Source organism: Perognathus longimembris, chromosome 19 (assembly GCF_023159225.1).
Source record: "Perognathus longimembris pacificus isolate PPM17 chromosome 19, ASM2315922v1, whole genome shotgun sequence".
Classification (NCBI taxonomy): Eukaryota; Metazoa; Chordata; class Mammalia; order Rodentia; family Heteromyidae; genus Perognathus; species Perognathus longimembris.
Window position 1 is genome coordinate 13,317,074 of NC_063179.1, and position 23,165 is coordinate 13,340,238.

Consider the following 23,165-nt stretch of genomic DNA (forward strand, 5'->3'; position numbering starts at 1 on the left):
TTCTATAAAAAACATGTGAGTCTGCCGTGATCATGTGAAGTTGTGGATGAAGATAGATGCTTCCCCTCATTCATATTATATCTTTAGGGTTAAAAAAAAGAAACTACTGCATATATATTATATCTTATATTTATTTTCTGTACTTCAACTCAGGTGTGCTTTGTTTACCTCTTATGTTTACTACCCAAAGTTCAAGTTCAAATTTTTTTTTTTTTTTTTGGCCAGTCCTGGGCCTTGAACTCAGGGCCTGAGCACTGTCCCTGGCTTCTTTTTGCTCAAGGCTAGCACTCTGCCACTTGAGCCACAGCGCCACTTCTGGCCGTTTTCTGTATACGTGGTGCTGGGGAATTGAACCCAGGGCCTCATGTATACGAGGCAAGCTCTCTTGCCACTAGGCCATATCCCCAGCCCTCAAATTTTTTTATTACATATGATTTTGAAAAATTAAATCTTATTGCCAATTAGGAAACATGTGGCATTTCTTACCAATGTTTGTACCTTTCATTTAAGTCATTATTCACATTCATTTTTGTTCAGCAATAAAAAAAAGTATAGCTGAAATTTTTTTTAAAAGGATTTGGTTCAATATATTTCCATATCATTTCATGCTTAATTTCACTTTTGATCCCCAGCCCCTTTCACATAAAAATAAAGACAACAAATCATTAAAATTCCATAGCCTAATTTTGCTTTTCATTTAAATTGTTTGCTTTAATCCTTTAGTCATTAGTCAAGGGAAAAGCAAATGAGATGAATGCATACTGCTAATTTCCAGCCAGTTTGAAAAACAAGGCCTGGGGTTTCCAGTGAGTCTTGCTGTCTAATAGGAGAGCAGATAACTACTCTTGCATCTGCCACTGAGGAGGAGCCCGGGAAACCTTCCCTGCTGAACTTCACAATTACTTAAGAACTGGAATCAACACCACACAAAACAAGATGAATGGAATCCACTGAAAGGCAAGTAGTGAGGTACACCACTTCTCTCAATTAAGAAATAAGTTTATTTTTTTAATCCTTCAGAGAATGATTGCCGCAGTTTTATAACTTGAACAAATGTTTAACCACTTTTGAATTTGATTATTTGAAACAAGACACAAAGTATAAAAAAAAACAATGTTTGTGTGATTGCTACAATTTTGTATGCTATTAAGCAAACAAATAAGGAAAAGGGAAAAATAGAAAAAATATAGGTGTTTGTAATTGAAATAAAGTCAATCCTGTTTATTCCAAAGAACATTAAATTGTTTGAAATTTGTATGTCTTTTAGTAAGTAATGCTGGAAAATTTACATTTCCTGTACCATCTTCCTGTGAATGAAGGTGCTTTTTGCGATGTTCGTTAATCATGTCTTAATATTTGGTTATACAGTATTTAAAAATTTCCCTTTTACAGTTCATTATTACCAGCTAATATCCCAGACTCTCAGTTTCCTAACACATTCATTAAGTTGCATATCTTTTTAATCTTTTGAGTTCAATAAGCAATGACATCATGACAAAAATAAATTCAAGAAATTAATAAAGCAATACTGTTTATCGGATTGAAATTTAAAAATCTTCAATAGTTTATCAGAATAGTTCAATTTAAATGACCATACTTTATTTAATATATTCAAATGCCAAAGGGTATGTGCATGAGATTGAAGATAAAATTTATGGCCTCAGGAAATGAAATTGATGAGTTCTTTTTTTTTTCTTTTTTTTTTAAGTTTTGAGTAAAGGCATGGAAATATTAGAAAATATAATCAAAAGACAAAATGAAATCTAAATAACTAAAAAGGAGTATATAGGTGCATGTATGGATGCATGTATGTATGTATGTATGCATGTATCCATATAGATAAACATGTATATTAAGAAAAAGCTCTATACAGATTTTTAGCATTTCTGTTACTTTGTTTCAACTAAAAGGAAGCCTGTGACTTATGCTATAATTAGATTATTTAACATCAGTTAAATACTTTCTAGCACCAACTGCCAATCTGTGCTTTAACAAATATTCATTATGAAAAGTGTATGGATGGGTGAGAAAGGAGAGATGGAGAAATATTGATAAAGGGCTGACATTGACTGAGGATGTATTTTGATCCCAAACTTACATGTCGACTTGAAACTCCTTGTGCGACTAATTAAAGATAATGGAAAAAAATTTAATTTGCTTTAGGGTCCAAATTATTTTCTCATGAGGCCAGTTCACTGTCATTCAGCATACTTTTGTGTTTTCTTTTGTACTTTTAGTGGGTTACAAAACTGTGCCTTTTAAAAGCAATCATTTTCTTGAAGTGAATACATTGTGGTATTTTTCCAATTTGAATTATTAATGCATCCACCAGCTAATAACTTGCATGTTCATGAACCAACAGTGTCCTTTCTACTTCAGTGGATTATAATTCATCACCCATATTATTTATTTTTGTAGGAAAATCTTAAAAAGTTAAACAATACCAGTCACTAAAAGAGCACATGCATTAACATAAATCACTGCATATTACTTTGGGGAACTTCAAAATGTTTAAACATTGTTCCTGACTGTATAGTCACAAAATAGCTCCCCAAATATCAGCAGTCATGATTAGTGATTATTCTTTTGTGTTCAAAATCTGTTGGTGGCCCACCACTGCATGTTTGTTATTCACTCAAAGGACAAATACCAAATTGTGTTCTCAGACTGCTTCTTGATTCGCAGAGAGATAGTCACATAATTCACACAAACAAAAGACCTAGGAAACATGGCATTGTTTTATAAATGGCATATCTATAAGCATCATTTTTGGCTCAATAGGTTTTAAGTTGTTTAACGGGAAATCATTATATCAAAAACATAAACCCCTAGTATATGTTTCATATACGACTCCTGATCATTTGAATTAGAACACAGAGATACAATTTTCATTGACCTGTCTCTTACTGACATTCTAGTAAGTTTTACTTCATTTTTGCATACATAAAACACATTTTAGGAAATTGATTATTCTGATTTTTAGTTTAATTTTGCTACACGTGGTTCTACAATCTGCAACTACTCACCGGTGTCTGCTCTACACTGATCATCAAAATTACTGTCCAGTCATAATAGTAATTGGAGTATAAAAGACTTTCCCATTACTGGCGTCTCCTGACATTCTATTGCTTCATAGATGTTTATATTGCCTTCTAGGATTTATTTTTATTAAATTTTTACATTTTTTTGTGAAGTCGGGCTCATCTGTTTTTCAACATTATAACATAAATTGACTAGAAGTCTATGAGATTAAACCGTCTTTCACCTTTCTGTGTTAAAAATATCTCCTCTGCCAGATATCTGATTTGAAGACTGAGATGAGAAGTATACAAGATGACACTTGGACATCTTGTAGAACCAGAAATATAAAGGTACTCAAAAAGTAAAATAACTGAATAGACCTTACAATAAAGGGAGATAACTCAGCATAAACACCAAAGCAAGTCAAACAGTAGAAGATTCTTACCCCAAGCAATACATACACATATGCACACAATATTAAATTAAAAAAATAGAAACTATATTTATTATTCCTCAAGGTGTTGGAGAATGAGGCAAATTCTTTGACCATTAGTTCTGCATAAGGACCAGGTACCTAAAAGCACATGTCAGGAGAGCTGTTTAGAGTGGAAAACAAATTTCCAAGTTGTCATCATCAGTATTAAATAATGTTGAGGTAACACGCCAGCACCATGGCACCATACATTGACAATGCACTCCTTCTTGTCATCTTTCTCCCTCAAAGCCTAGAACTGCCATCTGTCAAATGTGTCTGTGCAGTCTATGTGGAAATCAGAAATACGATAAATGAGATATTTTTGACAAAGTATCTAATGATTGCATCTAATATTATGAAAACAATCAAAATGAAAGAAATTTGTGCAACTTCTATAAACTAAATGAGCTGAACTACATGAAGACAATGACAAATGCAATGTGTTCTTTAGGAAGGAATGTCCTCATGTAGTCTGCTCTTTTAGATTATAGAAGTTGCACACATTTTTGGACAGAACGTTTATGGGAAGACAGAGTGCAACTTGCAATGTATAAGGCTTAATTAATAAAGTGCACATGTTGGTCCATTACATGTTACACAGACATTATGATAATTGCTGTATTCCCTTTAGAGGAAACTGTGGGAGTAGAGGAGCTCTCAGTACTGCCATTACAACTTTTATATGACACAACCTATTATAAAGTAGGTCATGTTTAAAAGTTTCTTTGAGATTATTTTCTGTGTCGTTATATGTTTGACATCTAAAATTTAATGAAATTTGTGGATGTAGCTTATAGAAACTACAAGACAAAAGGAGATTTTTTAAGGAACCTCTACACATCAAAGAAAATAAGTCAATAGCTCAAATTTCCCTACAACCAACAGCTAGGGAAGGGATGACCTGTTCAAAAAGAAATACACTACCTGATTTAAGTAACTGTACATAACTCAATACATCTCCTATATAATAACAATTAAAATGCATGAAAGAAAAACAAGAATTGTCTATTATTTCTATAATACATTTTGTTCAATAGTAATCTGGAGTTTTAACAATGATGAAAACCTAAAGAGACATTTTTATCTCCTGATTAATATTGTCCTCTGCCAAATGCAGCTCGGTGGTGTATATTTATTCATCTCTAGTCAGAAACACTCCAGTCTGCCCCATGTGTTTTCTCCAGTTTCTCTCTGCATTTCCTTTTAAATCTAACACACTGAGAATTATTTATCTACCTATCACTGAAATTAGAACCATGACATCTGCCGTCACTTATGCAATTTACTTTAGGAAAACCTGACCATCTACATTAGCTAAATCATCTGTCATCTGTCTCCTAACGAGCCACTGCCTCTCATATTTCATTGTATTGAACTGAATATTTATTCTTATTTTCATTTGATGAATTTACTCTTTTCTCCCATACCTTTTTCCAAGACATCAAAGACAATTAACACTGGTTATCTTTGAAAAGAAACATACTTTATTTTCTTGTTCTATATTCTGCTTATTAATACTAATTGTAAAACTGAAACACTGTTTACGCTGACAATTCCTCTGAGCCAGAAAAGGACTCAAGTCACACTATGTGACTACATGAAATTAAATAATTCTCCTCCTCTCATTTCAGCATTCCAAATGAAAATGGATCTATATTTCCTGTTGCTCAGACTAGAATCCTTGAAGTCATGTACGACATTCTCTAACACTTCACATGTCATATATGAGAAATTTTTATTGTGTTTGCTTTAAAGCCTGGAGCTACCATGAGAATTTTTAAATGTAAGGATATTGTCAGTCTTTTACTAATGACTCTGGGATTTTTTTTTTTTTCCCCACTCAATTTAGAGGCAAAGTTGAAGTCAACACACACACACACACACACACACACACACACACACACACACACACACACACACATTGAATTTCTGTTGTTGCTATAATGTTAGAAAACAGAAAATAAAAATAATACAAATGAATTTTCTCATATTGTTGTAAGTCTGATGTTATTAACTAGCTTTAAGGGAAACTTCTTCCTTGAATTTTCCATCTGTCTGCATACCTGCAGGCCTGTTTTCAGACCTTGACATCTGGCTTCTTTCCTCAACTTTTGAACGCATGCCTCCAGCCTCTTGGCTCTGCTGTCACATCTAGTTTTTCTGAGTTTGAGAAACTTGCTTCACTGTTTCAGGAACCCAAGTGATTATAGAAAGATTGTCTGTGTAATCCAAAATAATCACTCTACATCGAGAGTCTCAATTTAATCACATCTGTATAATCTCCTTTGTCATTTGAATGGTTACATTTACAAGTCTGAAGATTAGAACACCTACATCTTTGAAAGCCATTATTTTGTCTATGACACCAGCAGGACCTGGGAACCCTGAGCATATTAGTCCTCATTTTCCCCCACCGTCCTTTGCCTGTTCCCTTTGCTCCAGACAACCAAACCCTTCAATGGCCCCTGATTTATTTTTTGTTATCATATATGGAAGAGACACTACTGACCTTCCAGAAAAACAATATATTTAAGCAAACCTCAGTCAAAACATAAAATTACATTGTCAATTTTTTGTGGTTTCCACCTGTGCCAAGGAGCCCAAGTGTTTCTCCTACTCCTTCCTGCAATATTTTTCAGTGTCTGTTTTATTTATTTATCTATTTATTTATTGTCAAAGTGATGTACAGAGGGTTACAGTTTCATATGTAAGCCAGTGAGTACATTTTTTTTTAATCAAACTTGTTACCTCCTCCCTCATTTCCTCCCTTCTTGCCCCTCCCCAGCCTCATGAGTTGGACAGTTGGATTACAGAATGTAGTTTTGTAAGTATTGTTGTTGCATTAGTTGACCTTTACCTTTTGTCTCTCTGTTTTGATGTTCTCCCTACTTCCAATAAACCTGTATACAATACCCAGGGTACCAAAATAAGGAAGAGTGACAACAGGGGTAAAAAAAAAAAAAAAAACCTAGAAAAAAAAGACCAAAGAAAGTGGTAAAACTTCAGATGGTACATTGACAATAACAACTGCAATGGTAAACCACTTTTTTTCCATAACTTGGAGTTCATTTCACTTAGCATCAACTTTTCTGTTCATATGTACATAGCTATTGAATTATTGTGATCTTCTGCTAGGACTATCTTAGATACACACTAATTATAACAACAGATACTGGAGAGGATGTTGTCAAAAGGGAATCTTACTACACTGTTGGTGAGCGTTTAAACTTGTCCAACCACTATGGAAAGCAGTATGAAGGTTCCTCAAAAGGGTAAACATAAAACTCCCCAATGACTCAGCAGCCGCACTTTTGGGCATCTACCCAAAGGATTAAAAGAAAGATTAAAAGACTGAGGCCACCAGCACAACTATGTTCATTGCAACACAATTTGCCTCACTAAAATATGGAACCAACCCAAATGCCCCTCTGTAGATTAATGGATTAAGAAAATGTGGTACATATACATAATAGAATTCTAGCCTCTATCAGAAAGAATGCAACTGCCCCCTTCATAAGGAAATGGAAGGACTTGGAAAAAAATTATACTGGTCCATTCTTGTGCCAATGCCGAACTGTTTTTATTACTATCACTTTGTAATAGAGTTTGAAGTTTGGTATTAATATTTCTCCAGTACTGTTCTTCCTGCTAACTTTTTTTTTTTTTTGCTATTTAAGGTCTTTTACTGTTCTATATGAATTTTTTGATTGTTTCCTCTATTTAATTAAAGAATGGTACTGAGATATTGATGGGCTTCGCACTGAATTTGTAAATAGCTTTTGGCAATACTGTCATTTTCATGATGTTGATCCTCCCAATCCAGGAGCATGGAAGGTTTTTTCAATTTCCTTAATTCAGATTTAATTTCCTTTTCCAGGTATTTAAAGTTTTAATCATAGAGGTCTTCCATTTCTTTAGTTAGGGTTTTCTATAGATATTGCAAAAGGAGTTGCTTTCTTGACTTCAGCCTCACTCTTCACATTGTTGGCACACAGGAAAACTTGCATTTCACCTTACAAATTAAAGTTCTCAATGTAATACTTTCACACACACACACACACACAAACACACACACACGGTCGTTAAGTATGAAATAAGTAAAAATATTTTGCTAAGGGGGCTTTGTGAAGTCCATATGGTTCCCTATTGGCTCCTAGTCCATATGGTTACTGTTTTGGAGTACAGCTCTAAGGAGAGACATGATTTCTCCAGGGACATTTCTGTTCCTTTTCTCAATATAGTGTTTGCACCAGAAAATTCAAATGATCTGCTTTATTTTAATTTCTAATTACTTAAATTATTTATTCTTAATTGAAATTGCCAGGCACCACAATGCATAACAATGCAATAACAACAGAAATAATAATATTAAATCTAAGACTAAATATGTGTGCTAAATAGTATGCTTTTAAAAGTAGATGCCGAAATCCATAATGAATAAATAATTCAGTTTAAAAAAATCCATGCTTTCATTTGAGGTAGCATTAATTTGAGTCTTTGGACATATAACATCTAAAGAGAAACTGACACACACATAAACAACACCCCTTCCTTCCTTTCTTGTTCTTTCTCTCTTTTCTTTTTTTTTGTTTTTTTGTTTTTTTTGTTATTGTTGTTGTTGTCGGTGGTGGTGGTGGTCATTGGATTTGAAGGCATGTCCTGAGCACTATCCCTGAGCTCTTTTTCCTCAAGACTAATGCTCTAATGCTTTCTGCCACAACAAGGCTTCCAGTTTCTTAGTAGTTAATTGGACGTAAGAATCTCACAAACTTTCCTGCCCAGGCTAGCTCTGAACCATGATCTCAGATCTCAGTCTCTTGAGTATGTAGGATTACAGGCAAGCCACTTCCTTTATTTGCAGAAAACATTATTTTCCAGTTCATAGGGACACAATTTAACTGAGCATTTAATTAAATATGGCTTCCGAGTAAGAAAAAAAAGAACTCTCTTAGATATAAGTATATATCTTAGTGTATGTGTGTGTGTGTGTGTGTGTGTGTGTGTGTGTGTGTGTGTGTGTTTTCTTCTAGGAAAAAATGTCTTTGAGTCACTTCCAAGGTTATCAAATCTTCCACATGTATCTACTTACAGTAGCTACCATAGAAAGCTTTCATAAACATTTTAATTTATAAAATGACTTATACTTCTCTCTTACCTAAAACATATTCCAGTTAAATTAAATTCCAGTAATGTTAAAGAGATATAGGGAATCTTAAAAATGCTTTATAACTAACTAAAGGAGCAGGAAACTTTCCGATTGAAGTAATAAGGGAATAGTAAATTGTGTGGTGAAAGAACTTAGAAGATGTTTGTGGTTTTGAATTATATAGATTGTCCTATATTTAATGACATTTACCTATCTTTATATATTTATTTTATTTGAGAAATGAACTATGCATACTTATGGAAACATTCTTTTTTAAATCATGTACTGAGGGATGATGAATCATGACTTCAGATTCTTGGCCCACATCAATATCAGAGAACATTACAACTGAAGAATCTTCTAGCAATCTTTCAGTTTGAATTTTATATGTAAGATTTCAGCTATTTGGAGTTCTTCTATAGACTAAATTAAGAGAGTCCAATTTCCATCTTTGGTATGTGGGTATCCATTGGTCTCAACATTTTTGTTGACACTATCTTTTCTGCAATATGTATTATTGGCACTTGTTTCAAGTATCAGTTGAACAATAATTTGCAAATTTATATCCAGGCTTTACCTTCTCCAGCTTGTCTATTATCATGGCATCAACATCGTAATTGTTTACATAGCTTTTCAGTTGATATTGGATATCTACAGTGCCTCATGTCTTTACAGTTGTTTCCTTTGCTTTCTTTTTTTTTTTGCTCTTACTCAAGATCATGCTGACTATTCAAGGTCTTTATGGTTTTACATGAATTTCAGATTTGTTTTCTTTCTTTATGAAACATATTAGAAATTTAGTAATGCTTGCATTGAATCTACATATTACCTTGATATACAGATGCATTTTAAACAATATTAAATCTTACAGTCCGTGTCCATACACATTCTGTGTATTTCCCTTTGTTTATATCATCAATATTTTCCTTAATGTTGCCTCGTTTTCAAGATACATAGGTTTCATTTCTTTGGTTAAACATCACGGAAAATAGTTCATTTTGTTCAGCTCTTATGAGTGAGAATGAGTTCTTATTTCTTTTTCAGAAACTTCACTGGCAACATGAGGAAAGGCACTGCTTAGAATTCGTGAATTTGTAATTAAGAGCTTCAGTGCTTTGTCCAGCAGTATTCTACTGCACTTCTCTATATTTTCTTGATGTTAGTTCTTCCTTTAATATTAAAAGTTTTTTCTGCATTACTCAAGTTTAAATTTAGAGCCTTATATTAGCCCAGCTTTCTTAATCACCTGATGGTTTACCATTTCACGTGTGCATCCAGTCTGGATTTTCCCTAATTAATTGGCAGATGGCATCATGAATTTTTGTATCTGGGCTGGCCTTGATCTATGAATTTCTAGATCAAAGCTAAGTAAAAATCTAGGATTACAGTGAGTACATTACTTATCCAACTTGTTACCTCCTCCCTCATTTTTCCCCTGCCTCTTCCTACCCATTTCCTTCACCCACCATGAGTTGTACAGTGGGTTTAAACCACATAGTTTTGTAAGTTCTGCTGTTGCATTGGTTTGTCTTTGGAAACTGTAACCCTTCTGTATATCACTTTAACAATAAAGAAATGAAAACAAAAATCTAGAATTACAGATATGAGCCACCATGATCTGGTTTTAAGTGCTTTTTATTTAGTTTTCTTGTCTAAATGTTATCGCTCCAATATCTAGAAGTTGTTGAGTCAAACTAGTGAAAGACAGGATTCTTAATTTGTCATATAATCTTACAGGAAAATCTTAAACTCTTCACGGCTCAAATGATGTTTATTGAGATATTTTAATACAAGGCCTTAGTTTGTTGAGTTGTATTCCTCCTTTACCAAAAACTGTATTCAGAGTTTTGAATCATGTAAAGGTACTGAATATTCACAAATCTTGTTGTGTACTAATGAAAATGATCATATGATTTTTGTCTTTAAATTTGTTACCTTCACATACATTGATCTGCATTAGTTGAACCAACCTTGAAACTTAAAGACAATTCCTATTTAACTGTGGTGTTTGATAATTTAATTATTGCTATAGTCTGCTAATGTTTCATTGAAAAAATCATATTTTTGAGGCTACTAACAGGCAAAATTTTTTTTGGTGTAACTGTCTAACTTTGGTTCAGGATAATACTGGTCTCTTACATTAGACTGGAAGGACCTCTTATGTTTTAGTCATTTAAAAGAATTTGAGAAGGACTCTTTCTTTACATGTTTGCAGCACTCTCTTGTGAAGCTATTTGCTTCTAGTCTTTCCTTGATGAGATTTTAAAGTTTATTTACTATATATTTTATTCTATTTGCTATTTTATTGTATTTTATTTATGTTCGCCAGCACAGGAACATGAATTAGGAGGATTACAAAATCACTCAGTTTTCTTGTTCATGATTGGCTCTTTACCTTTTCAACTCTGGTTTCTCCTAGATTTTTATTGCTTATTTGGAGGTGAAATCACTTTAGCTTCTTGGCATAGGCTGTTTTAAAATTTCAATCCTCCAGATCTCAACCCCTTAAGTAGTTATAGGACTATGCTTCTGTAACCCAATTCAATTCTATTATCTTTCTCACATTTTTTTTTACATTTCATTTTGATTCTGACTTAGTAGGTTATATAGATATTTGTGTTTCCTATAGTATATCCGACTGATTATGGTATACATTTTTATGGTATTTTTATCTGATCATTTTCACTTCTGTCATATTACCAGCTATAATATTTTTCTTTTGCTTCTAGATTTATTTAGTTGATCTATTTATCATTTTCCTAGATAACATTATTTTAACTTTTAATAAGATCCAGATCTAGTCCTGTTGATATTTTTATTGCCTGCTATTCTCTTTTTCACATTCCTTTCTTCTCTTATTTTTACTAGCTTCTTTACTAGCTTCTTATTATTTTGCTTTAGTGTTTAATTTGTTCTGTATTTAATTTCCTTGAAATACAGTGTTATATATTTGACATCTTCATTTTTTGATAAAGGGATTCAATACTCTAAATTTCCTTCTGTGAATTGCATTTACTGAATCACAGAAATTTTGGTAAGTTTCCATTTTAATTTATACAGCATGGTTTATATTTTTTTGATCCAATACATTACTGGGGAAGATAGTACTCAATTTCCATGTGTTTTTGGTTTTCCAAAGTGTGTACTGATTGAATTCTGATTTCATTCCATCAAAGTCAGCAAAAGACACTCGAATGAGTACAAATGTTTTAAGATTCTTAAGTCTTGCTTTTCTAGCCTAGTATAATTTCTGTCTTAGATGATGCCCTGATGAGGTGCTCAGTATTAGTGAATGGGAATTATATTGCTGGTCATTCATTCATTGGAATGTTCTAGATCTAGCTAGTAGGACTATTTATTCTATAGTATTACTCCATGTCCATTGACTTTTTAATGAAGATCATTGTTTGAGAATATTCCAGGCAAAAAACTAGCAAGAGGTTATCTCAATAAACTAACCATGCAGTTTTGAACATGTCTGGATACTCAGAAGGTATAAGTAGATTGAACCAGTTATGCCCTCATGAAGACTGATGACATATCAGGAAATTAAAGTAAAGCAATAGTGTTGGAGGTATGACTCAACAAAAGAGTGCCTGTCTAGCAAGAAGAAGGCTCTGAATTTAAACCCTGGTAAAACACACACAAAAATATGTCACAATAGCATCTAATGTAGGTTCATTAAAAATATCTTTATGTATGAACAATGTTTCTTTACATCTAAATATGCTCTAGTCATAAAGATATTTTTAAGCATTGAGTCTAAAAGAGTCTCTAGAAATGTCTTCTATATCATTCTACCACTTTCATTCTGTGACTACTGCAAACTAAAAATTACTTTCTTTTAGCTTGTTTCATTTTTTTCTTTCCCCTTGTTTATTTTGTGTGCACAATTGATAGAGTTTGAACAGAAAATGATTGAATCTCAATTATTCCTTGTCACTTTCTCAATTTGTGTTCAATCAATCATATCTATATTTACTGAGCAGCATATTTCTTTTTAGATAGATCCTTATTTTCATAGGCAATCCAAAATCATGTAGGTAGTTTTTATTTTCCCCAAAGACTCTGATTTCAGTAATTGGATCATGCCAGAGAGTATTTTCTTCTTACTATATTTGGGTTTATTGCAAAAGTATCTGGTTTGGAAATTCAGATATATTTAAATCTGGGAAGAATGTAAGTCAATAGTCTACAGTTTCTCTTTGCACTAACCTTGTCTTTCCTAGTTGTGGCAAGATTCCTTTAATTTACAACCATAAGTAAGTGTAAAATAGATACAGTTCAACATGGTGGTTGACATTTGCATTTGTGACCTTTTTGAACCTACTACTTAGAATTAGTATTTCTTGGATCACTTTTAAGAATTTCAGAGAGGATATTCCTGAAAAAATTCTCAGCACTAATTTCTTTATCAGAGGGTTCTTTCACAATAAAAGTTCCCAAAAATAACTAGGAAAGTGGAAAATAAAAGCAAGTTCTCCATTTAAATTTAACATACAGAGATGTGGGGGTGGGCAGGGAAGTTATAGTGACATTTTAACTCACTGCTATCCCTTAGCTTATTCTCTCAAGGCTGGCATTCTACACATGAGTCATAGTTACAGTTTCAGCTTTTTTGCTAATTAACTGGAAGTTAGAATCTCATGGCCTTTTCTGTTAGGCTAGTTTTGATCCAAGATCTTCAGATCCTAGCTTATTCCATAGCTATGGTTACAGACATGAGCCACCAGTTCCAGGCTTCACTTGTAACATTTAATAACACCTTTTTTTTTTTTTTCAGTTTTTATCCAACTATAGCAGAAATGTAACATGAGGTATCAGGTACTAGCTATTCAATTATTCGTGTTCAGGGTCTCTGCTGTATCTAAGTCATGAGTCTTTTATAATACTTTTTATCATTATATTATCACTAGTTTTCCTCTCTTAAAGCCAGGTAGTTTATGTCTCCCTCTCTCCCCCCTCTTTCCCTCTCTCCCTCTCTCCCTCTCTTTCTCTTTATAGTATTTAATACTATTTAAATGGTATTTTAATAAATTTAACACTATTTTACATTGATAAGAGTATTTTTGGAGATAGACATATATAGTGTATTTTATCAAACACAAAAATTATAACAGACTTAAAACAGACAAAAGATAAGGACTGTGACCACGAGATACTCTGAGAGTTACCATCTCTACTAAATGTGCGTTTATCTTGTAGTTCAGCAGAATATGTATTAGAAGAAAACATAAATTGTTCATTAAATATGTTACAGATTTCTTTTCATATAGCAGACTAGGGATTAAACTTATTGATATACATATATCATGGGTACTAACTTTCATTATTTTTAGTGTTTTAAAATTTCTGATTACTTTTCCTCAAAGAGACATTTGGCACCCTATGGCTGAGGGAATTGTGTTAATTCTAACTAAAGTTAATGTATTCAACTAAGTAGTGTCTAAATATAAGACCTACAGAAAAAAAGGAGGTAGGATGTATAGTGTTTGATTTCAAAGTATTCATTTCTATAGGAACTGAAAAATGGAAAAGAAAATAAGTAGCAGCTTGATTATCACATAGATGTGTATCATATAACAGTAAATCAATTTCCAACCTTTTAAGCATTAATTCAAGGTTAGGTGAAGTGAAATTAATGCAAACAAACATGGATAAAACCAAATAAAAACATAGTTTCCATGACTGAGCTGATTATATTTTTACATTATTAGTTTCATAACGTCAAAGCTTTCTATTACAGGACCCATAAACTTTACCTCCACATTGTTCTTGTGGATTCAATGCATAAGCCTCGCAATAAGTCTTCTATGACTGGCTGTCTGCTAAGATTATTTAGGCTGCTGCTTCTTTTCTTCTCTCCTAAGTCAACAGGATACTTCACCTTTGTAGCAGTGTTTCCCATATTACCAAGAACTTACAAAAGGCTGGAATCATTGGGATATAACGAGACTTAAGTCCTTTCCATAAAATATATACTCTCTGACACATTTTTTTTCCTTAAAAGGTAAATTTTAGTATGCATGTGATAAAAGCAAGGCTCTTCACTTCCAAGTTCATAATCCAATAAGCAATTGGATTTTCCCTGGTATAACTTTTATACAGTTTTCCTCTCTGTAAATGACTTAAAAAAGAACATACAAATAGCAGTATTTATACTCTTTGGACATATAATTTTCCTTCCAGCTTGTAAAATAGTAAACATCTCTAATAATGTCTTTTTTTCCCTTAAACTGAAGTCAATGCCAATGGAATATAAATGTGTGTGTGTGTGTGTGCACGTGTAGGTGTGCGCTTTTGAATATAATTTGGTCTTCTAAATAACTGTGGTACTATATCATCTTCATTTCTTTTTCTCTACCAGTTTCAAAACTTTAATTCCAGCAGTACCCTAATCCATAATTGTTGGGCAGGTAACAAATTTGTACAAATGTGTACATCACTTTCATTCCCTATCTTCTCAAATGTATTCCATACATAAAAATATTCTTTTGAGAATCATTTTATTTAAAGAATCACCATTTTGAAGACGTTCCACATTGCTTAATAAGAGAAACAGAATAAGAATGGATATGTTTAAATTTCAGCAGGGACTTACTTTGCCTACGTATTGATAATCAGATCCTGTGTACTCCTCCAGCAAGAAAAACTGGTTCCACATCCACCCGCGCTTCTGACGATGCAGGATTTTCCCATCACTCCTTGGTATTGAAGCCCCTAGGAGCCTCTGCTGAGGCCCAGGAGTCCTTTTGAAGGTTATCTCTGGAGAGCAGGGATGTGGCAAGCACACCCAGAGGAGAGACAGTCTCAACAATTGATATACTGTCATAGCTCGCGTGCTGCCCCAAGCCGAGGCCCAGTGCGGAAGAAAGGGAACCAAAGCAGTCCTGTTGTATTTCACCGTATTTCAGCTGGCTTCCAACAATTCGTTGATGATGTGAACATGTTTCCAAAAGGCTTCAAACAAACAAATAGAAAGAGTCAGTTGACAACGTAGTGACTGTTAGTTGTCACTTTAAATTTAAAAGGAAAATGGTTTATTAATAATAGATACTGAAATGCTTGTTTTCTCCTTGAGCACAAAACACTGGTGAGCTTGAGAAATACTACTTACCTGGCAAAATGTCTAAAATTTAAGAAACAATGATTCAGAAGATTTTCTTTCAAGCATTTCATGTGTATTCCTCCTATACTATGTGATTCACTTAATATGCATTTATTCTGTCTAATAAATTCATAAAGGAAGATGATTTTGCTTTCTTATTATTGTACTCATGGTACTTTACTAACACAGTACAGAAAAACTTCCATGCAAGACAAAAAGTACAGAAATCAAAAGCAGCAACAATGTGGGAAAAAATGAAATGACAAAAAACGCTGTTTGTCTATCTCATAGTGTTCATTTTGATAAGCATCACTTTATATGACCATATGCACATAGCTATGGATCCTCTTTGATCCTCTCCTAAGAATATCCTTTTTTGTCTTCATTGTGTGAATGCTTACCATCTGTTTAATTAATCTGTTCATTTTATCATGTCCAAGTGTAATTTTCTTCTGTCTTTTCCTTTCCATTGTGTTTACTTGTAGATTTATAGGCACATTAAGATTACTACAAATGAAGGAAACCATGCAAACGGTGTTTCTTAGGGTCCGGTTTACTTCACTTAATATAATGTTTTCCAAGTTGTCCTATTTCCACACAAATAGCTCATAGTTCATTCTGATGAAAGCATAGAATTTGAATATATATATATATATACACATATATACATATCACACAAATATATATATACACACACATACACACACATGTATCTCTCACATTTTCTCTATCCACTTCTCCCTTAAGGGGCCTCTGGGTTGATTAATACATATTTTAAAATAACAGTTTTATTCATCTATCCTATTTTATAACATTTTTCTTAAAATTTTTGTATGGAGTTTAAAATTTTTATTATGTCTATATATGACATATGTGACATGTATATATATATATATATATATATAAAATTTCGTTTCTAAAAATAATATTTGCATACAAAGTTGCTTGAAGCCCAAAGCACAGAATCACACTCCTTTGTAGGAGAATATATTCTAGATATACAGGCATTTACATTTGTACTGTCCTCTACGATTAGCTGTTAGCAGTTTGCTTACTTTTTTGTTTTATTACTAAGAAGATTGGAGGTTAATGATACTGTGCTTTAGGAATAAGATTAATGGGAAAGCAATATTTCCCTGGAGTGTATCATATGAAAATGGTATCCTCATAGCATATTAAGTCCTACATCATGATAAAGTTACATCCTATTCAAATATGTCATGTAATACTCTACTTGGAGTTTAACAATTTTCTGGTGCATAAAACAATTTTGCATGACAAAGTACTAACTTTATAGACATTCAAATTGATTATACTCTAAGCAAAAGGGAATATCTGCCTAAATGATGTTTGTGTTATTCTGTATCATAAAAGGCAGGTAACTATGTTGTTCTTAAGGGAGGAAGTTTGTGTAAAAAAAAAAAAGGAGTTATTTACTTAGAATTCGAAATTTTACTCTTCAGAGTTTTTTTTTTCATTTTTTTTCAAATTGAATTTTATTTTTTGTTTTGATTTAGTTTAATATTTATATTTAACTAGTTATACAAAAGAATTGCCATTCAACAAAATGTTTCATAAATACTTTGAATGCCATTTCTTTCAACATTCTCCCCCATTCACACATTCAGTCATGTATGTGTATTCCAAAAATAAGAGTTTTATCTTTTACTTTTAAAATGTCTTAAGATGCACCCTGCAACATTCTACTTCTCATTTTTCAATTTTTTTTAATTGGCTAGTACTTATGCTCTTCATTGATATCTCTTTCAAATTCAACTATCAGTTTACTCATACTGTTAAAAGACAGACATGAATATCTGGTGAAAGAAGACGTGGTCATATTGAAGGTGGACTTTATTATTCTTTCCCTTTCTTAATGATTATATTTCTGTTTGTGTTTTTCTAGAAGCAACCCTATATAATCCTTATTTTTTATAATGCTTGAATCTGAATGAATAAAATTGTTAGTAATGTATAACAGTGTCAGCAAATGGTAATGATAATTACATTTGAGTTCACAGTGTTGTTTGCTAAAGCAAAACTCCATATTATTATAATTTAGTATATTTCAAAGGTATTATTTAGAAACAATTTAGAAATTATTATTTAAAATTCTAAGAAAAGACACTTAGAATTATTTAGAAACATTTTGCAAGCAATAAGAAGATTACTGGCCAGACATTATACCACAAAGCTTTAAGGAAATTTCTTGGAAATCAAAATTGGGAGGATCATGATTTGAGGTTAGACTGGACAAAAAACAAACAAACAAAAAACTGGGAGTGGGCTGGGAATATGGCCTAGTGGCAAAAGTGCTTGCCTTGTATACATGAAGCCCTGGGTTCGATTCCCCAGCACCACATACATAGAAAACTGCCAAAAGTGGCACTGTGGCTCAAGTGGTAGAGTGCTAGTCTTGAACAAAAAGAAGCCAGGGACAGTGCTCAGGCCCTGGGTCCAAGCCAGGACCGGCAAATAAACAACAACAACAACCAAAAAAAAAAAAAAAAAAACTGGGAGCAAAATGGCCCTATAAAACAGTAAGTCTGCCACTGTGAGCCAAACCTGTGATATGAACTATTTAGATGTAGAATGATGATTGCAGTCCAGAGAATTCAGAACAAAAATAAGAAACTCTATTAAAAATAAATACAATAATATATAATTTGTTAACCTTTGATTTAGTCTTTCTAAGGAAGAACACCAAGTTCTTCCTTGATTTTACTGTATTTCAGCTAGTACATTTGTATATACTTACTTACATACCTATCAAAATATTCACTTATTTATTTATAAACAAATTGTGGTTTCCACATCAGAGAAAATGTGTAACCTTTGTCTCTTTGGGCCTGCCTTATTTCACTTAACAAGTCATTCCACGTCTTTCTATTTCTTTGCAAATGATACAATACCATTCCTTCTCATAGATAAGTAAAATTCCATTGCATACACACACACACACACACACACACACACACACACACACACATCATGTTTCCTTCATCCATTCCTCCACTGGAAAAGCATCTGGGTTAATTCCATATGTTGGCTATTGTGAATTATTGTGTTGCAATGATCATGATTGTACTGCTGGCTTTAATGTATCCCTTTGCATAATGCCCAGGAGTAGAAATTCTGGGTAATAGTGTAGGTCTGTTTAGGTTTTGTGTTGATTTTTTTTCTTGTGTTTTTTTGTTTTGTTTTGTTTTTGGAAGGGGGTGGGGGGAGACATCTACACTGCTTTCCAGAGTGGTTGAGCAAGTTTGCATTCCCACCAAGAGTCTATTAGGGGTCCCTTTTGCCCACATCCCCATTAGCATCTCTGATTGTTTGTGTTCTTGTAAATGTGGGTAAGGTAGATTCTCAAAATCAAAAATTCCAAGTTTATCCTACAAAATTAATGAACATGAGAGAAGAGGAGGCTGGGAGGGAGACACGAGAATGTTTAAAGTGATGACATTGACCAAGACATATTCTATTCATACAATACTTTGTTGAAAGGCAACTCCTTTGTGTAATTACTTAAAAATAAAAGCAAACAAACAAATAAATAAAACATTAAATCCAAGTGGAATAGGAGGGTACCCCAATTTGCCTAGTCCCTAAGCAAGCATGAGTTCTGATTTTATACCAAAGTACACTTCTAACAAAAAAACAAAATTAATACAAGTTTAAATAAAATTAGAAATTTATATTGAACTATGTCTTCAGCACCATATGGAAGTTTATATTACACTTCTCTTTCATGTTTCCACAGGCATGTTCATTTGTTCACTGCAGCTAGGAAAATATACAAATATATTTCAGAATTTTGCTTGCATATTATAAATATGACTACTTGTTTCCCCAACAACCTTACTCATATTATAGCAAATGTTTCACTTCTCCACTTTACTATTTACACCATTAATGTAATGGATATTATGTGTATTTAAAGCAATGTATACTAGGTATACCTAGTAGACTAATGTATACTAAGCTTTTGGCTTTTTCTTCTCTAGTCTGAACTGAACCCCTTCACCAATTTCCCTTACTGTTTTAATTTCATGATAATGAGTTTTCAGTATCTACCAACAAGATTTCTTAACCTCAATCTTTCTTATTTAAAACATACCCTACAGGGTATTAGGTAAATTAATTTTTTTCAAAACCCACTTAAGCATGTATAAAATCAATTAAAATTTTTGAACATGTCTATGAGAGTGAAGATGACATGTGAAATTTGTGTTTCACTTGCACATTTGGAAACAGAGCATATTTTTCAAAAAGGTATACCCCATCATTTCCATTTTTTTCCGTCTCTCAAATATTAAGTAAACTATTTCCCCAGCAATGTAAAGATATGAATACTATTCAGATGTCTGCACCTCGTCGAGCTTCCCTCACTAGTGAATAACGTTGTCAGGTGTTAGCAGATGGCGGTGATTCTGAGAGTTGAAAACCTTGTGCTTGCTACAGCAAAAGCCGCAGGCCATTTTATTTTAGTACATAATCCCACCAAGCAGGCAAAACTGTAGGTAAGTACCACCAAACTCATCTTTTCTCCATGTTGTTTAGGAGTTCTTTTGTTTGTTTGTGTTTACTTTGGGGTGGTGGTGATTGGTATACCTCCTGTCCTCTTCTCCCTCCTCTTCCTCCCCCTCCTCTTCCTCCCCCTCCTCCTGCTCCCACTCCTCCTGCTCTCCCTCCCCTCCTCATCCTCTTCCCCCTCCTCCTTCCTCCTCCTCCTTTCCCATCCTCTTTCCCCTCCCCCTCCCCCTCTCCCTCCCCTTTTCTCCCCCCTCTTCCCCTACCCCTCCCCTTCCCACCTCTCCTTCTTCTTCCATATTTTCATCCACATAGCTAGGCTTGCAGATATGTACCGCTAGACCCATCCAGGTTTTTCTTGAATAAAGTAACTACCACTATAAATGTACTATTTTTGATTAAAAATCAAAGTTCATTTTAGAATATAAAAAATATTGTACGGGGGATCTATTGTATTTGTTTAACATCAGAACTCGTCTTACAATTTCAAAGGCTACTTGATTAAGATTGAAACAAAAATATGAAAAAATAGTAAAAATATGTAATGTAATTTCCAGACAATGGATTTAATAATTTAATTTTGTTAAGTTAAACTTCACACGTGTTACCTGTGTGTGTGTGTGTGTGTGTGTGTGTGTGTGTGTGTTTCAGTTGTGGGGTTTGAACTTAGTGCCTGGGTGCTGTCTCTAAGCCTCTTTGTTCTCAGGACTAGAGCTCTACCACTTGATTCACAGCACCACTTCAGGTTTTTCTGAGTGGTTAATAGGAGATGAGAGACTCACAGGGACATTTCTTCCCAGGCTTGCTTTGCACTGTGATCTTCAGGCCTCATACTCCAGCACAGCTAAATAGCTAGGATTACAGGAGTGAACCACCAGTGCCTGTCAGTATTCTTTAAATTTCAAACATTATGCAACTCAAATGCTAGATGCAGTTTAAAAATTCTTAAACTATCTCTTATCACTATGCATTTCCATATTTCCTTTAGAGCAATGTTTCTTACATTTCACTGAACTTTAGGAATTCTTGAGTCAAGCAGTAAACAGTGAAGGTCTCAGTATTCCTCACATCTAACAAAGCCTTGAGGGTGCGGCCAGTACAGCTGGACCATATGCTTAGATAGCCAAAAGATAGGTCTTCCTCAAATCTAAGTGTATCATCAGAATTCAGTTCTGACTGTGCTGTTTCAGTTCTTAACAGCAATGATATTGACAGCAATGACAAGGGAAAGACAAGGTGAAGCTGAGAAAGGAGAAGGAAAGACATTGTTTGTAAATATCACCTAGTAATTTTCCTATTATTTTAAACCAGATAACCTGATATAAGTTTTCTTATGCTGTAGCAATTTTTCTTCTGGTCATACTGTTTACTGCATTTTCCTTTGTGAATATATGCTAAAGTATGTCTCACTGATTTTTTTGTCAGTTTAGTAATGAAAGTGTTTATATTTTTTAATGCTCATCACAAACATTACTTCTGATAAAATCTGTAAATTTTACTATATATGCATCCAAGCAAAGTAGATCATTGAATGTACTGTAGTAGGCTCTTTTTTTTGAACCTCAATTACAAATTAAGTCTCCATACCACAGCTATCTCTACAATACTTCCTTGGGTTAATAAAACTATTTGTCATTTTTTTCAGAAAATTGATTATGCCCATTAGGATCTTAATGTATTAGCTTAAACAAAATGACCTGTTAGAACATTCATCAGGAAAGCTAAATAAGCATAATTCAGGCCAATCGAAAGCCTACATGGATAGAATCTTTAAATTCCTACAGAATTTCATACAATAAATACAATTAGATGACATTTAAACATTTAACCAAAACAGTGCATACAACAGCCTTCCATTTTATTCAGCTAAACCCATTTTATGCCACTAGGTCAAAGAACCATAGGAGATAATTGAGTGAAAGCATGAAACTAAGGATTCAAATAAAAAGAGGCCACATGCTACATCTTGTGTTTCAGAGTTCCTTACATATTGCCTATTATGCTCTAATATCTTAAAAAAGATACAAATCAATATTGAAAATTTATCATTCTATTTATATATTCTTCCTATATGTTTATGTGTATGCTATAAATTAATATCAAGGCTTTATAGGCTTCATACAAAGTGCTCAGAAAATATATATTTTTTAATTAGACTGAATATTCTTAATTTTTTGTAAAACCTTTCCTATAGGAAGGAATGTTGTTGCTTTCCTCTGGGGAAAAATATGTGTATATATATATGTATGTAAAACATATATACATATATACATGTCTGTATACCAATGGGCATTCATATCATTTTATGCCTAATCTTATCTGTATATTTAGCATGATACAACTCTCACAATGTAAGACATTTTTTCAAACATGTAATAATTACACCTTTGTTGATACCTGACATAAATTTTTGATAGCCTCAGATAAGTTATCACAGCTGGCTTTGAGGATTACCCATGTAGAACAAATTCCAGAAAGCTCTGGTCTTTGCTATTCTTCTCAGATTAAAATTCTTCTTCAAGCAGAACTGTTTGAAATTAATTTTATTCTCCAAGAATGTGACTTGAACACAAACCAGTAAGACACTTCTCCTGCTCTGCTATGTGTTAACAATAGCTTCACATGATAATTTACAAAGGAAGATATAATCTACATAAATTCAGAGCAGTAGGTAGATAAAGCGTATGGCAAGGGAATTGCAAAGCACTGGTTAATTAGCCACATAACATGGTGTGGCCATTAACTATAAGGTTCTTGTGAACAGGCTGATGAACAGCAACTCACAGTTATTCCACAACCTTTTTAACTCAGCAGCAAATGTGACAGACAGTCCCAGAAGTGTCTTGCTCCAGGATCAAGTCAGCAGAGCCAATAGAGCTATGATATTA

At 33.3% G+C, this 23,165-nt stretch overlaps 1 protein-coding gene across 2 annotated transcripts in view; it reads right to left on the reverse strand.

Annotated features, from left to right (window-relative positions):
* The window catches only part of LOC125367485 (cadherin-10), a 65,251-nt gene extending 49,777 nt beyond the window's left edge, over window positions 1–15,474 (reverse strand). For both annotated transcript variants that reach the window (XM_048368170.1, XM_048368169.1), the window contains exon 1: window positions 15,244–15,474. In XM_048368170.1, the coding sequence (XP_048224127.1) occupies window positions 15,244–15,474 (231 nt within the window). The remainder of the gene's footprint in view (window positions 1–15,243) is intronic.
* Window positions 15,475–23,165: the final 7,691 nt, after the last annotated feature.